The 16,278-nt window shown below is 46.3% G+C and overlaps 1 protein-coding gene across 1 annotated transcript in view; it reads right to left on the bottom strand.

Moving 5' to 3' along the window:
* Nucleotides 1–10,683: 10,683 nt before the first annotated feature.
* The window catches only part of ERICH6 (glutamate rich 6), a 41,423-nt gene continuing 35,828 nt past the window's right edge, over nt 10,684–16,278 (bottom strand). The window contains exons 14-15 of the mRNA XM_089331399.1: nt 14,382–14,610; nt 10,684–10,947 (exon numbers count right to left, since the gene is read on the bottom strand). Of these exons, the coding sequence (XP_089187525.1) occupies nt 10,684–10,947; nt 14,382–14,610 (493 nt within the window). The remainder of the gene's footprint in view (nt 10,948–14,381; nt 14,611–16,278) is intronic.

Raw genomic sequence — 16,278 nt, 5'->3', positions numbered from 1 at the left:
CCCTTTCACACTAACCTTATGGTGTGAGCAACTATTAAAGGAATTGAGCACATACTCACCTACTCATCATCTGGGCATTTGATTTTCTGGGATTCCTCCATCCTGCTGACTTAAGGGTTAATTGTTGCTTCAGGGAGACAGTTCTAGGGTTATGCCGAGAATGGTCATTTGCAACCTCCTCCTTCCCCCACTGAAGGAGCACTGGGCCCCCAGGCTGCGGGAGATGCTGTCTTTCTGGTACTCCCTGTACTTTTCTGTCACTCCACTTATCATTTTGTCATGGTCTCTTCTTCCCCAAGAACAAGGAGCTATGACTTCTTACTTTGCATCACTAAGTACTTGGTCCAAAGTAGGCACTGAATAAATGTTTACTAAACAGGTGGACAAATGAGTGTATAGAATGAACACAGACCTTGGATGGAAACTTGACTTATTAATGTATTCAGTACATTAAAAAAAAAAAAAAAAGAGTACCAGTCATGGTTCTGGTAGAAATTTGTTACCAGTGGCAGTTCAACTCCAGAGAACAACAGATTTACTATAAAAAGATTGAAGTAAGAATAAGGCTTTGAGATGAGTAGATTTTGGTCTATTTCTTTTTTATTTAAAAAAGATTTATTTATTTAATTTGAAAGGCAGAGTTAGAGAAAGTGAGAGTGAGTGAGAGAGAGAGAGAGAGAGAGAGAGAGAGACCGTCCATTCGCTGGTTCACTCCCCAGATGGCCACAATGGCTGGAGCTGAGCTGATCTGAAGCCAGGAGTTTTTTGTAGATTTCCCATGTGGGTGCAGGGGATCAAATAGTTGGGCCATCTTTTGCTGCTTTCCCAGGCACAATAGCAGGGAGCTGGATCGGAGGTGGAGCAGCCAGGACTTGAACAGGCGCCCATATGGGATGTCGACACTGCAGGCAGCAGCTTTACCCGCTAGCGCCGGCCCCCATTTCAGTCTGTTCTTAACCCACACTGTCATGTGCTGAGGAGAGCAGCGAAGAGAAACGCAGAATTTTGCTCCATGACCGTGTATGAGGATACTGCAAAACCTTCATGGCAGAATGGAATTAGAAGTTTATTTTGACAAAAAAGAATTTTGAAATCCATGCATAGTTTTATCGTAATACACATTTTCCATGCACTTTTGAATATTGCTTGTGTGTCTGTAGTAGATTTTTCACTTTATTTGTTCATGCATTCATTCGTTCAACACTTGTCATGAACTCATAGATTTTCACATGAGCCAGAGAGCAGGATGTTGATTGCTTTTCCGGTGGGTGTTTCCTTTGCTGAATAGTTTATTCATTTAATTTTTTAAAGATTTATTTTATCCATTTGAAAGGCTAAGTTACAGAGAGAGAGGGAGAGAGAGAGAGAGACACAGATAGAGAGCTTTCATCTGCTGGTTTGCTCCCCAAATGGCTGCAATGGCCAGGATCCAGGAGCTTCTTCCAGGTCTCTCACATGGGTGCAGGGGCCCAAGCACTTGGGCCATCCTCCGCTGCCCTCCCAAGTGCACTAGCAGGGAGCTGGATTGGAAGTGAAGCAGCTAGGACTTGAACAGGTATCCATATGGGATGCCAACATCATAGGTGATGGCCTTTACCTGCTGTGCCACAGTGCCCAGCCCTGATTAATAGTTTAACACAATGGGAATCCTCTGTGTAACTGGGCATCATTGGAGAGTCTGGGAAGGCATTGCACTGTCATTTTCATTTCCCAGGGCCAGTCCTGTAGAGCAAGTGTGGAAAGAATGGATGCAACTGGAAGGCTGGTTCTTCCCTGTCGTTGTCTGAGACTGAGTTGCGCCCCACAAGCTGTGATATGGACACTTTAGTGGTTGTCCACCTGTCTGTGGACACACAGACAAAATGTTCATGGATGATGGAATTGAGTGATGAGGTTTTTTTTTTTTTTTTTTTTTTTTTGCAGGGGTGGGGCACAAAATTTTTTTTAAACCCATGCATATGAAATGTCTTTTAAAAGCTTTTGAAAAATGTGCATTATGAAAAACTATGCATGGATTTAAAAACTTTTTGGTATCAAAATATAAGAACTTACCTTTGATTCTGATTGCCCACCAAGTTTTTGAAGAATGCGTTTGTGTTTTATAACACCTGCTTTAATTTGCCAGTTTGGCTCAAAACAAGGTGTTCCTAATTCCTGGATTTCATGCTTTGTTATAGAGGAAAAATTGACGCAGACTTCCTCTAGGGAAAACATGTACTTTGAGGAGGCTGTAATATTGCTTGACGGGGCCCGCACTGTGGCATAGTGGGTAAAGCCATCACCTGCAGTGCCAGAATCCCATATGGACGCCAGTTCGAGACCCGGCTGCTCCACTTCCTATCCAGCTCTCTGCTATGGCCTGGGAAAGCAGTAGAAGATGGCCCAAGTCCTTGGGCCCCTGTGCCCACATGGGAGACCCAGAAGAAGCTCCAGGCTCCTGGCTTCAGATCTGCCCAGCTCTGGCCATTGTGGCCATTTGGGGAGTGAACCAGCAGATAGAAGACCTCTCTCTCTCTCTCTCTCTCTCTCTCTCTCCCCCCTGCCTTTCAAATAAATAAATCTTAAAATAAAAAGATATTGCTTGTCAGTTACCTTTTCATTAGAGATTTTGTTGCCCCAACTGAAACAAGGGCATTAGACATTGTGGGATGCATTTTGAAAGTAATCTGGTTCCTCGTTTCATATTATGAAAAATTTTTAAAAACTTCATTTGAGTGAGAGAGACAGATCGATTTTCCATCTGTTGTTTCACTCCCCAGATAGCTGCAACAACTAGGTCTGGCCCAGGCTGAAGCCGGGAGGCAGGAGCCTCCTCCTGGTCTCTTACGTGGGTGCAGGGCCCCAAGCACTTGGGTCATCTTCTACTGCTTTCCCAGGCACATTAGCAGGGAGCTGGAGTAGAAGTGGAGCAGCCAGGACTTCAACCAGCACTCACGTGGGATGTCGGCACACTGCATGCAGGTAGAGGTTTAACCCACTGTGCCACAAAGCTGGCCCCTAAATTATTTTAATTTTCTGTGTTGAAAATATTTCTAAAGTGTGGCTTCTATCATTTCTGGAATAAGGCAAAGGATAAGCAAAAAATAAGACATAATATATATATTGTCATTTTCCCATTCAATTATTGCCTATATTCCTGCTAAGCTAGAGTCTTTTTGCTTTTTACTTGGTAAACTTCTTAATCTGCTGAAGTATTAGGCCTTTTGACTATAATGTGAATTTAAAATATGTTACCTCAGGACAGCGCCGTGGCTTACTAGGCTAATCCTCCTCCTGTGGCACCGGCACACCAGATTCTGTCCCGGTTGCCCCTCTTCCAGGCCAGCTCTCTGCTGTGGCCAGGGAGTGCAGTGGAGGATGGCCCAAGTCTTTGGGCCCTGCACCCCATGGGAGACCAGGAGAAGTACCTGGGTCCTGGCTTCAGATCAGCGCGGTGCGCCGGCCGCAGCGGCCATTGGAGGGTGAACCAATGGCAAAGGAAGACCTTTCTCTCTGTCTCTCTCTCTCACTGTCCAATCTGTCTGTCAAAAAAAAAAAAAAAAAAGTTACCTCAAAAACTCAATAATAAAAAAAAGGACAGGGAGAGGGAGAGAGGAAGGGAATATCATTCTGTTCTTAGAATTATATCTATAAACTATACTGAATCTGTGAAAAACTAATTAAAATTTAAAAAATAAGAAAAGCACTGTATTTCAGGGAAATGGGATAAAAAATGAGGAGAAAATTACTTATTTTGAGGTAAAATCTATTTTTGTAATTGCTCTTGGTTCACTTTTTAACATAATTGGAAAAATACAATTAGTTTCTGTGTTTTAAAATACCTTTATAATTTTTTGTAATCTCTAAAATTTCTACAGTAGGTTGGCAGTACTTCTGGTAGCAGTGTGAGCCACCAACAAGCATCCTCTAAATATTTTGCTTCTGTGTTCTAAGGTTTGTGTAGGCTCTTACACGGGGCACTCTTTTGTGTCTCACTCTCTGCAGAGCTTTGCCAAATACACTCTGCTGCCAAATTATCCTGAAGCAGAACATTTTAATTTCTTTTATTTTTAACCAATGCATAAAAGATTATACATGTTTATGGGTATGATGTAAAGTGTCTACATGTGTATGTCCTGTGTAATGTCCAACCAGAGTAAGCGTATCTGTCTCCTCAAGCATTTCACATTTCTTATAGTGAAAACAATCAGAATCCTGTCTTCTAGTTTTCCTTTTAGAGAGACATACAGTACATTGTCATTATTTGTAGTCAGTCTGCTGTGTGACAGAAGCACAGAACTCACTCATAGCACACTGCAATAAAGCTATGGGGCCCAGTGCTGTGGCGCAGTGGGTTAAAGCCCCGGACGGCAGTGCTGGCAGCCCCATGTGGGTGTCAGTTTGAGTCCCGGCTGCTCCCCTTCCGATCCAGCTCTCTGCTATGGCCTGGGAAACTGGTAGAAGAGGGCCCAGGTCCTTGGTCCCCTGCAGCTGCGTGGGAGACCCGGAAGAATTTCCTGGCTCCTGGCTTCGGATCAGCCCTTTAACTCCGGCTGTGGTAGCCATTTGGGGAGTGAACCAGCAATGGAAGCCCTCTCTCTCTCTCTCTCTCTTACTCCTTCTCTCTGTAACTCTTTCAAATAAATAAAATAAATCTTAAAAAAAAAACGAAGCTATGCCCATCTCTCTCTCCCCACTAATACCTCCTGTCTCATAATGACCATTATACTCTTCTGTGAGGTTGGCGTTTTAGGCTCCTTGTATAACGTGAGGTCATGTGGTGCTCGTCACTCACCAGTGGGTGGACACTTACGTTGTTTCCCCTTTCTCGGCTGTTGTGGCTGGTGGTGTGATTCACGCGGCAGCGGGGATGTCTGAAAGGGAGCTCATAGCCTTCGCCATACACCCAGTACTGACACTGCGGGGTTGTCTGGTAGTTCCCCGAGGTTTTTGAGCAACCTGCATGCTGCTTCCCACGATGACTGTGCAAATTCCCACTCCCTCCAGCAGAGTACAAGGGCTCCCTGTCTTACACCCTCAGCAGCACGTGTTACCTTTAGTCTTTTTGCTAATAGCCAGTCTAACTGGAGTGAGGTGGTGTCTCACTGTGGTTCTGCCTTGCATTTTCCTTATGAGTATGATGTTGAACATTATTTCTTTCTTTTCTTCTTTTTTTTTTTTTTTGACAGGCAGAGTGGACAGTGAGAGAGAGAGACAGAGAGAAAGGTCTTCCTTTGCCGTTGGTTCACCCTCCAATGGCCGCCGCGGCCGGCGCACCGCGCTGATCCGATGGCAGGAGCCAGGGTCCAGGTGCTTTTTCCTGGTCTCCCATGGGGTGCAGGGCCCAAGCACTTGGGCCATCCTCCACTGCACTCCCTGGCCACAGCAGAGAGCTGGCCTGGAAGAGGGGCAACCGGGACAGAATCCGGCGCCCCGACCGGGACTAGAACCCGGTGTGCCGGCGCCGCAAGGCAGAGGATTAGCCTAGTGAGCCGCGGCGCCGGCCTGATGTTGAACATTATTTCATGTGGCCCTTCTTATGTCTTCCTTTGAGAACGGTCTGTTTAAGTTAGGCACGTTTTTAAACTGGATTTTTTTTTCTATTGAGTTATTGGAGTTCCTTATATATTTAATTACTAACTTTTTTTTTTTTTTTTAATTTTTTTTTGACAGGCAGAGTTAGTGAGAGAGAGAGAGACAGAGAGAAAGGTCTTCCTTCTGTTGGTTCACCATCCAAATGGATGCTGCAGCCGTGTGCGCTGCACTGATCCGAAGCCAGAAGCCAGGTGCCTCCTCCCGGTTTCCATGCGGGTGCAGGGCCCAAGCACCTGGGCCATCCTCCACTGCACTCCCTGGCCACAGAGAGAGCTGGACTGGAAGAGGAGCAACCGGGACAGAATCCGGCGCCCCGACCGGGACTAGAACCCCGGGGTGCCGGCGCAGCAAGGTGGAGGATTAGTTACTAACTTCTTGTCAGAAGTATAACCTGCAAGTATTTTCTCTTTACTCTGTTGATTCTTTCCTTTCGCTGTGCAGAAGCTCTCTAGTTTGATTCAGTCCCATTTGTCTATTATTTTGTTTCCTGTGTTTTGTGTCTAATCTAAAAAAAAAAAAAAAAATCCTTGCCCATTCCGATGTTCTGAAGCATCTCTCCATGATTTCTTATAGTAGTTTCAAAATTTTAGGCCTTACATTTGGGTTTTTAGTTCACTTTAAGTTTATCTCTGTATATGGAGAGAAGTAGGTGCCTGGTTTTTTTCTTTAGTGTGTTTTTTCAGCACCATTTATTGAAAAGTTGATCCTTCTTCCAATGCATGTTCTTAGCGCCTTTCTCAAAGCTCACTGGCTGTAGATACAGGAGTTTAATTGTAGGGCCTCTATTCTGTTCCATTGGTCTGAGTGTCTTCTTATTCCAATACCATGCTATTTTTATTACTGTAGCTTTGTAATACTTTTTAATTTCGAGTAATGTAATGCCTTCTGCTTTGTTCTTTTTGTTTAAGATTGCTTTGGATATTTGGGAGACTTTTGTGGTTCTGCACAAATGTTAGCAGTGTTTTTTTTTCTAGTTCTATTAAAAATATCACTAGTATTTTGGTAAGAAGTTGCATTGAACCTATAAATCACTGGAGGTGGTATGGACAGTCTAACAGTGTTCATTCTTCAGTTCATAACATGGTATGTCTTTGCATTGCTTTCTGTCCTCTTCAACTTCCTTTGTTAGAGTTTTCTAGTTTTCTTTGTAGGAATCTTTTACCTTTTTGGTTAAATTTATTCCTAGTTTTAAAAATTTTATTTTTTTTAACTATTGTAGATGGAATTCCTTTCTTGATTGCTTTTTCAGATGATTTGCTATTCTTATATAACAACACTACTGATTTTTGTATGTTGATTTTACATCCTGTAACTTTGCTGAAATTTGTTCTAATAAATTTCTGATGAAGTCTTTGGTTTTTTTTAACTTTTATTTAATAAATATAAATTTTTTTTTGACAGGCAGAGTGGACAGTGAGAGAGACAGAGAGAAAGGTCTTCCTTTGCCGTTGGTTCACCCTCCAATGGCCGCCACAGCTGGCGCGCTGCAGCCGGCGCCCCGCACTGATCCGATGGCAGGAGCCAGGTGCTTTTCCTGGTCTCCCATGGGGTGCAGGGACCAAGGACTTGGGCCATCCTCCACTGCACTCCCGGGCCACAGCAGAGCACTGGCCTGGAAGAGGGGCAACCGGGACAGAATCCGGCACCCTGACCGGGACTAGAACCCAGTGTGCCGGCGCCGCAAGGCAGAGGATTAGCCTAGTGAGCCACGGCGCCGGCCAGAGACAGCCTTTTCATACTGTGCCACAACACCAGCCCCTGTTCAGAATTTTTAATGTGAAGAGGTATTAGACTTTATCAGTGCCTCTTCTGAATTGATCATATGGTTCTTTATCCTTCATTCTGTTGATGTCGTATATCACACTTATTGATTTGTGTATGTTCAACCATACTTGCATCCCTGGAATGAATTTCATTAGGTCATGGTGAATATTTTTAATGTAGTGTGGGATTTGTTTGCTAGTATTTTGTTGAGAATTTTTTACATCTGTGTTCATAAAGGGTATTGGCTTAAAGCTTTCTTTTTTTTTTTTTAATTGTCTCCTTTTGTGGTTTTGGTGTCAAGGTAATGCTGGCCTTATAAAATGAGTTTGGAAGAATTCCCTTCTCTCGTATTTTTGGGACTAATTTAGAGGAATTAGTGTTAATTCTTTAAATGTTTGGTAACATTCACCAGTGAAGCCATCTGGTCCTGGGTTTCTTTTTGTTGGGAGATTTTTTTTATGGACTTGATCTTACTATTTTTTATTGCTCTGTTTTGATATTCTGTTTCCTCTTGCTTCAATCTTGGCAAGTTGTATAAGACCAGGAATTTGTCCATGTTTTCTAGATTATTCAATTTGTTGTTGTATAATTGTTCGTAATAGTCTCTAATCATCCTTACCCACAACAGCTGGGGCTGGGCCAGGCTGAAGCTGGGAGCCAGCAACTCAATCTGTGTCTCCCACATGGGTGACCTAGACCCAACACTTGAGACGTCACCTGCTGTCTCTCAGGATAAGAATTAGCAGGAAGCTACAGTGGAGCCATGACTTGTGCTTAGGCACTCCAATACAGAATGCAGGCGTCCCAACCGGCATCTACCTTGCTCCTAAATGCCCACACCACCAGTGAGTTTTCTACCCTCTGATATTTATTCTTAACTTATTAGCATCCCTTTCTTTGATTTTGAAGAACTCCTTTAGCATTTAAGAGAGGTCTTATTCTCTAAACTTTTGTCTGAGAACACCATTGTCTTTCCTTGATATCTAAAGGGTAGCTTTTCTGGGTGCCATATTCTTGGGTGCAGATGGCAGCTTTACGCAATACGCCACAGCATTGGCCTCTCTGTTTGATTTTTAAAAATAACTTTCAACTCTTTGTCATATCTCTCTATTAGACTAATAAGTGTTTCTTTGTGTTGTCTTGAAGTTCACTGAGTTTTCTTAAAACAGCTATTTTAGAGGCTGGTGTTGGGGTACGTGAGTTAAGCCACTATTTGCGACCCTGGGATCCCATATTGTTCAAGTCTCATCTGCTCTGCTTCCAAGCCATCTCTCTGCTGATGTCCCTGGGAAAGCAGCAGACGATGGCCTGAGTACTTGAGCTCTGCTACCCGTGTGGGGGACCCGCATGGTGTTCTAGGCTCCTCGCCTTGGCCTGGACCAGTCCCAGCTGTTGCAGCCAACTGGGGAGTGAACTAGCAGATGGAAGATTTCACTCTGTTTCTCCCTCTGTCTGTCACCCTGCCTTTCAATAAGTGAAACAAATCTTATTTTTAACAAAAACTCAACTACCTAAAATTTTTATCTGAATATTTGACAATGTCAGATCCTAGGTGGTTATTTTGTTCTTTGGGTGATGTCATGGTTCCCTGAGCTGAGTCCTAAGACAGTCCTGCGATTCCTTGCTGTTTGCACAAGGATGGGGAAGGGTGACAAATACAATCTCTTGGCCACCTAGACTGGCATTAAATTGGGTCATACCTGGCTCTCAGTCTTCAGGCCCTGCAAAGCCTCAGGGGCGTGCAGCAGGCCCCTGAGAGGCAGTGTGGCACACTCAGGCTTCCGGACTGGTGCAGGTGTCTACCTGATGCCGAAGCCAGGCTAGAAGCTCCACCTGCAGGAGTGGCTGTCAGGATCTGTCCAGCGTCGGCTTTTACCAGCTCGACACTGAGTGCCAGGTCCTGAGGTTCCTTGCTGCCTACTCAAGATTGGGGGTGGGAGGTGATAGAACACCCCACGTGTCACTGCCCAGGGTGGCCCTGAGCGGCAGTTCACACTCACCAGGCTCTGTGCAGTCTCGGTACACACAGCGCCCAATTGCACTAATACATGCCTAACCATGGCCGTCCCATGGGGGCACAGATCTCTATGGCAAGGGCCACTCCAGAGGCTGCATCTGGGAGCATTGGCCCAGGCGCTAGAGGCCTCCGGGTTTCCCCAGGCTCCGAGTCTCACCGTGCCGGTCCAGGCCTGAGCTCCAAGGCAAGTGTCTGAGTGTCCTTTCTCGCCCTGCTCCCCGGCAGCTGGAGTCGGGCTCCGCTGTCTGTCAGAGGCTGGGAGGGGGAAGGTGGAGGCAGTTTCTTAGCCACCTGGCTAAGGAAGTCCAAAACCTCAACTCGCAAATGGGAGCCTGTGGGGGAAGGTAGGGGGGCACAGGGCCCTGCCGAGCCCTGGTTTATATCATGGCAGGCCTGGTGCTGGATTCCAAGTCTAAGGGCTGGCCTTGGTTCCCTCTTGCTCCCTCAAGCTTGGATCTGGAGAGGGGTGACACAGGCAACCCCTTGCTCCCTGCTTTCTTCAGCGGGTCTCATCTTACTGTTTCAGTAAAACCCGGCACTGGCTTCCAGGTCTCTCGTGCGGGTGACTTGATGTGCAAATAGCCGTTCAGATTGGTGTCTGCGGGCCACGTGATCACCCAAGCATCGCTCTCAGCTGCTATCTTGGTCCTTCTCTCCAAGACATTTAATTTCTTGGCCTGTCAGTTACAAGGAGTACATTTGTCTATGTTCTTGACAGGTGGTCCTTTTATCTGTCTAAAAATAGACACATAAAACCTAAAATATGTGCAAGCAAAATAAAACCAGGGATGTGCGTTGGGGCACACAAGGCTCTGCTGCCTCTTGGGGTGGCTGCATCCCATAGCAGAGTGTGGTTTGAGTCCCGCTTACTCTGTGCTTCTGATCTATCTTCCTGCTAATTGCACTTGGGAGGAAGGCGATGATGGATGGCTCAACTGCTTGGGCCCCTGCCCCTCCAAGGGACTGACTTCAGGGCTCCCTGGAATTCCTTCAGTTCCGGCAGGCGGTCAGGGTGTTACTTGCCCAGCCCTCCCAGTGGCTCAGTGAAACCTCTAACCCCACCCTGCTTTCTCCTTTTCTCGTACTTGGGCTGAGTGGCTGGTTTCCTGGTGTCAGGCAATTGAGTTGTAGTTTTCTGACCCAGAGTGTTTAAACCATGAACGACCTCAGATGCGGGTTCTGAGTTTATAACGTCCCATATTTCTGCGTAGTTCCTGGTTGCACTGTTAACTGTTTTGGAAGCCTCCCAACTCCCTCCCACCCTCCCTCCCCCTCCCCCCGCCAATAAAAAGTAAAATTCCTACAAAACAACGAAAGCACCGTGGTTCTTAAACATTTTCATTGATTATGTTTCGTATGGCCGTCATGATCTCCCGCTTTATGCCAGAATTGTGACAGAGGGCAATTAGTTTTAGAGAAAGCGAAGACAGGTAGGAAGGTTGCTTTAGTTTTCCCAAAACCTGGCTTGAGGGAAAATTTGTACATCCTTCAAGTTTATGAAACAGGCGTCGGATCTTTATTAACTTGGCCAGCAGAAGCAGGTCGTCTCCGTTCAGGTACCGGAAGATCGGAATCTCCTCGGGGTGCAGCAGCTTTTCAGCAAAGAGAGGGAGAAAGGGCAGCTCAGAGACGGGAGTGACACTGTGGAGATGGGAGGAGCCAAATGGTGGCACTCATTTGGGCTTCGGTTCCCTACCGAGGAGCAGCAGTCTAGTTATCTGTAACCAGGGGCGATGGTGTCATTCTAACCTAAGAAAGAGCTGAGGGCCGGCGCCGTGGCTCAATAGGCTAATCCTCCACCTTGCGGCGCCGGCACACCGGGTTCTAGTCCCTCAGCTGGAGTCTAGTCAGGTTCTAGTCCCGGTCGGGGCGCCGGATTCTGTCCCGGTTGCCCCTCTTCCAGGCCAGCTCTCTGCTATGGCCAGGGAGTGCAGTGGAGGATGGCCCAGGTGCTTGGGCCCTGCACCCCACGGGAGACCAGGAAAAGCACCTGGATCCTGGCTCCTGCCATCGGATCAGTGCGGTGCGCCGGCTGCAGCGGCGGCCATTGGAGGGTGAACCAACGGCAAGGGAAGACCTTTCTCTCTCTGTCTCTCACTGTCCACTCTGCCTGTCAAAAAAAAAAAAAAAAAAAAAAAAAAAAAAAAAAAAAAAAGAAAGAGCTGAAATGCTGTGGAGACCTGAGAAATCACCCGGAGCTTGGAATGTAATCAAGTAAGGTAGCGGGCATCTACTGAGGGAAGAACACAGATGCTTCAAATAGCCCCTCTCCCGGGTGCACCCGCCCGGGATGGTGTGCGGAGTGCCCACTGGGAAGGCGCTGAGGGGGCCAGTCTTGCTCAGAGAAGGTAGGACCGGGGGTCGTTTAAACTCCCTTTCTGAAGCGGGCGTTTGGCCAAGCAGTGGAGACCCCAGTTGGGATGCCTGCATCTCCTATCTCATGCATGGGTTCACATCCCAGCCCGGCTCCTGATTCCAGCCAAGCGAGCTAAGCACAGCCTGTGACGTGGGGGGTGGGGGGTGGCAAGGGGGAGCAGGATCCTGGAGGTAAGGGAAGGCAGGCTTCCAGGCAGAGGTGGACTGAGTACAATGTGCCGAGAGCTCATCGGGTTTAGCATAAATCAGCTCCAGGACACGTGAAATATTATGTAACAATTTAAAAGAGATTTTCAGTGTTCCAGAAAATGCAGACATGGAGAAACCTTCTGTTTCATTTAAGTTGAAAACAAAAGTAAATAGAACTGCCTCCAAGAATACAGTCAGTATAGTCTGATCTAATTCTTATTTTTTAAAAATGTATATGAATAATTTATAAATACCCAGCAAGCATGGGATGGTGATTACTTTGGGAAAGGGAGTTAAAATAGAAGAAGATATGAAAGGCAGTCTCGTTTTTTAAAAGGATTTATTTATTTATTTGAAAGTCAGAGTTACACAGAGAGAGGAGAGGCAGAGAGGGAGAGAGGTCTTCCATCCACTGGTTCACTACCTAATTGGCCGCAAGGGCCAGAGCTGCACTGATTTGAAGCCAGGAGCTAGGAGCTTCCTCTGGGTTTTCCCACGTGGGTGCAGTGGCTCAAGGACTTGGGCCATTTTCTACTGCTTTCCCAGGTTGGCTTTACCAGCTATGCCACAGCATTGGCCCTGAGGGAGTCTCATCTTTATCCTCTACATATTATTTGAATAATCTTCAAATATGAGGATATAGTCACAGTCATTTTATTCATTTTCAGAAACCCAAAGAAAGGGTGATTGTGACAACAATGAAAAAAAGTAAAATATTTGAACATCAAATTCTTCTTTTTGCATCAAAATGACTTAAGTTGGCTAAAAGTTCATTTCTAGTGGGGAGGGATCAGGAAGCAGGAACCCCAAGCATCTGACTGAGAACACTGTTATGTTTCAGGTCAGGATGTACTTACCATGAGTGTAATGTGCCACGGGAGGCTACGGTCCACGCTTCTAATCAGGAAAGAAACTTGTCTGGAGCCCAATCATCTGACTGCCCTAGCTAGACCAACAGAGCATAGCTAGAATAGTGCTTAGCACAACGTGGACCATCACTTCCTGTTAGCGGCATCTGAAACTTCCTTTTGTTTGATATTCAAAAGATAGTCCTGCTCGTGCTGAACACTGAGATCCTCTTTCTATGCATGTAAAAGTACGGGCTTTTCAGAAGTTGAAGACACTTCTGAAGTTTGGAGCTCCATCTTCCTTTAAAAATTGGTTACACTGGGGCCAGTGCTGTGGCGCAGTAGATTAATACTCCACTTGTGGCAACGGCATCCCATATGGGCGTTGGTTCTAATCCCGCCTGCTCTTCTTCCAATCCAGCATTCTGCTATGGCCTGAGAAAGCAGTGGAAGATGGCCCAAGAGCTTGGGCTCCTGCACCCGTGTGGGAGACCCAGAAAAAGCTCCTGGCTTTGGATCAGTGCAGCTCTGGGCATTGCAGCCATTTGGGGACCAAATTAACCAGCAGATGGATGACCTTTCTCTCTGTCTGTCCCTCTCACTGTCTATAACTCTACCTCCCAAATAAATAAATAAAATCTTTTAAAAAAATTGTTACACAAAGGTCTTTAGAGTTCCAGGGACTTGTCCAAAGTCACACACTATATCCATTATAAATGTAGATACATACACATCAATCTCTATTTATGGCCACCTCTGTATCTGTGTTGAGTTAACATTTACTAAGTGCTTATTCAGTGCCAGGTACCACATCTGGTGCTTTGCATTCTCATTGAATCTTCACAGCAATCTATAAGTTAGGAATCAGCCCATTTTATGAATGAGGGACTGAAGTGCTAGTTCATTCACTTTAGCCAAGTGGTGGAGCTGGGGTCTGAACTAGAGATTCTGTAAGTAACCTGAAGTCCATGTTCATGCTGGTGCACTCTTGCCGGTGGCTGAGTGTGTTCTGGGCCATGCCCTGTGCAAGGCACTAGCGACAGAGCAGTCAGTAAGACAGGGATTCTATGCTTCAGGAACTCACCGTCCAGTAGGAAAGGCAGCCATGCGGCCAAGTGAGGCAGCATGGCTCAGCAAGCACATGGTAAAGGCTGGTTCTTGGACAACCCCGAGGATGTGGTCAGTGCTAACTGGGCGGAGGACTAGGAGAATCAGGAAGTGTCTTTAACAAGGTGAGCCCCATGTTCGGTCTTGAACATGATTAGAAGAACCCCGGTCTCCTGGAACAGTCCAGGACTTTCTACCACAGCCTGGAGAAAAACACAGTAGCAAATCCTAAGACAAAGCCCCCAGAGCGACACCACTACCGGTCCCAGAGTAAACACTCATTAAGTGTTACTTGGATCCAAGTCTGAACTAAGGAATTTCTGAAGAGGAAAATTAGCAGTGTTGCCCCAATCCCACATGAAGCTTTCATTGTGTTTTTTCATTGAATTCCAAAATTCTTAAGGGATAGCAGGGTATATATATGTAAATATTATCAGTAATAGTATGAACAGAAGTTACTTCACTCATACTGTAAATGCTTTAGAATGTTTTCCAAATGTACGTACCTTCACTTTGGTTCCAGCATTGATTCTTGCTTGTCGGCCCATTGCTAGGAAAGTGATAGAAATCTTGTCCTGTTCTAAGATGCGAATTCCAACGTAACAGTTCAAGGCCAGAAAGACAGGTTTAAATGAAACAAAGGATGCGGAAGCAAGGACACTTGACCAATTCCAAGCTCTCACTCTGTTGCCGGCTTGGTCTGAATATTGACCTCCCAAGATATTGATGTACACCCTGGGGAGGAAGAAAATAAAAAAATCACAAGCAGTAACTACAATTCCATGCTGGGATGAGTGAGTCCTGTCCCTGGCTAGACAAGGAGAGTGACAGTCCTGCTAGCTAATGGCATATGAGCAGTGGGAACCTCAGGGGTTCTCAGGAGTGATAATCCCAGCACCACGTCCCACACTCATCTGAAGTGCTGAGTGCAATGTGAGGCCCTACTGATAAATTAAAATGAGTCCAAAAGATGGAACCAAGATGGCTAAGCGTTCTGCAAGGAGGAAGAGGGAGCAGGAAAAGTATTGGTCTGGGAAAGAAGAGAGAGACCGTTTCTGAAGGACAGGAGGCCAGAGCTTAGGTTTTCGCCCATGGGTGTAAGTTCCGGAGCAGTCTGAGCCAGCCTCAGTACGGGAGAGCTGTTTCTAGCAGCCCACCAATTCAGACTGAGGACCGGGAGGCCTCCCCCGAGGGCTGGGTGAGAGCGCCTGTGACCCTTGCCGGAGGGAAGAGCTCTGTGACGGAGCAGAAGCTGCAAGAATGCAGACCAGCTGGGGCTCCCCAGTCTCTAGGACCACGAGTGCCCCACATTTCACTACACTGCACACAGAGTGAGCCCTGTACACGCTGAGATCTGGTGGCACTAACTGTGCCATTCTCCTCAGTTGTCTCAGCAGACTCTCCAATCTGGATCACAGCCCCCACCTTGAGGAGAGAACTTAGAGAGACTTAGAAAGTTGGCTGGGCCTGTGCTGTGGTGCAGTGGGTTAACGCCCTGGCCTGAAGCCCCGGCATCCTATATGGTTGCCAGTTCTAGTCCCAGCTACTCCTCTTCCAGTCCAGCTCTCTGCTATGGCCTGGGAAAGCAGTAGAAGGTGGCCCAAGTGCTTAGGCCCCTGCACCCATGTGGGAGACCCAGAGGAAGCTCCTGGCTCCTGGCCTCAGATTAGCGCAGCTCTGGCCATTGCGGCCATCTGGGGAGTGAACCAGTCAGTGGATGGAAGACCTCTCTCTCTGTCTCTACCTCTCTCTGTAACTCTTTCAAATAAATAAAATAAATCTTAAAAAAAAAAGTTGGCTTAATTTGCTAGTGAATTATTTTGTTAGTGAGGTAAGTTGGCTGAGCGTTTGGTGCAGTGGTTAATTAGCCACTGGGATGCCTGTGTCCCATGTTGGAGTACTAGGTTCTCAAGGCCTGCCTACTTCACTTCTAGTTCAGCTTCCTGCTGATGTGCGCCCTGAGAGGCGGCAGGCGATAGCTCAAGTGCTTGCACTCCCTAATGGGAGGCCTGGATGGAATTCCAGGCTCCTGGCGTCAGCCTGGCCCAGCCCTGGCTGTTACAGACCTTTGGTGAGTCAATGAGTGGTTGGAAGATCTCTGTCTGCCTTTCAAATAAAATAGAACAGAGAAAAGAAAGAGACAGACTTGGTCATGTGGGTTCCCCAAAAGTAAGATAAAAAAATCTTATCTCCCCAGTATTGATTAGTGATAGGAACCTAATAGCAAAGACACAAAGGAGGAATTGAGATGATTATCTTAGCAGACTTAGGAAAGGAGAAATTTAGTTTTATCTTGAAATATGAGTGAAAATAATACTTGGCTGACATTATCTGGGTAAGCTGGTCCTTTTTGAATTTAATATACATTCTTTGCCTTGTACAGACAGATTGCCAGGTGGTGGC

Source organism: Oryctolagus cuniculus, chromosome 4, assembly GCF_051225735.1.
Source record: "Oryctolagus cuniculus isolate XC-2025 breed Fujian yellow rabbit chromosome 4, ASM5122573v1, whole genome shotgun sequence".
Lineage (NCBI taxonomy): Eukaryota > Metazoa > Chordata > Mammalia > Lagomorpha > Leporidae > Oryctolagus > Oryctolagus cuniculus.
This window is presented reverse-complemented; position numbering and strand designations above follow the sequence as displayed.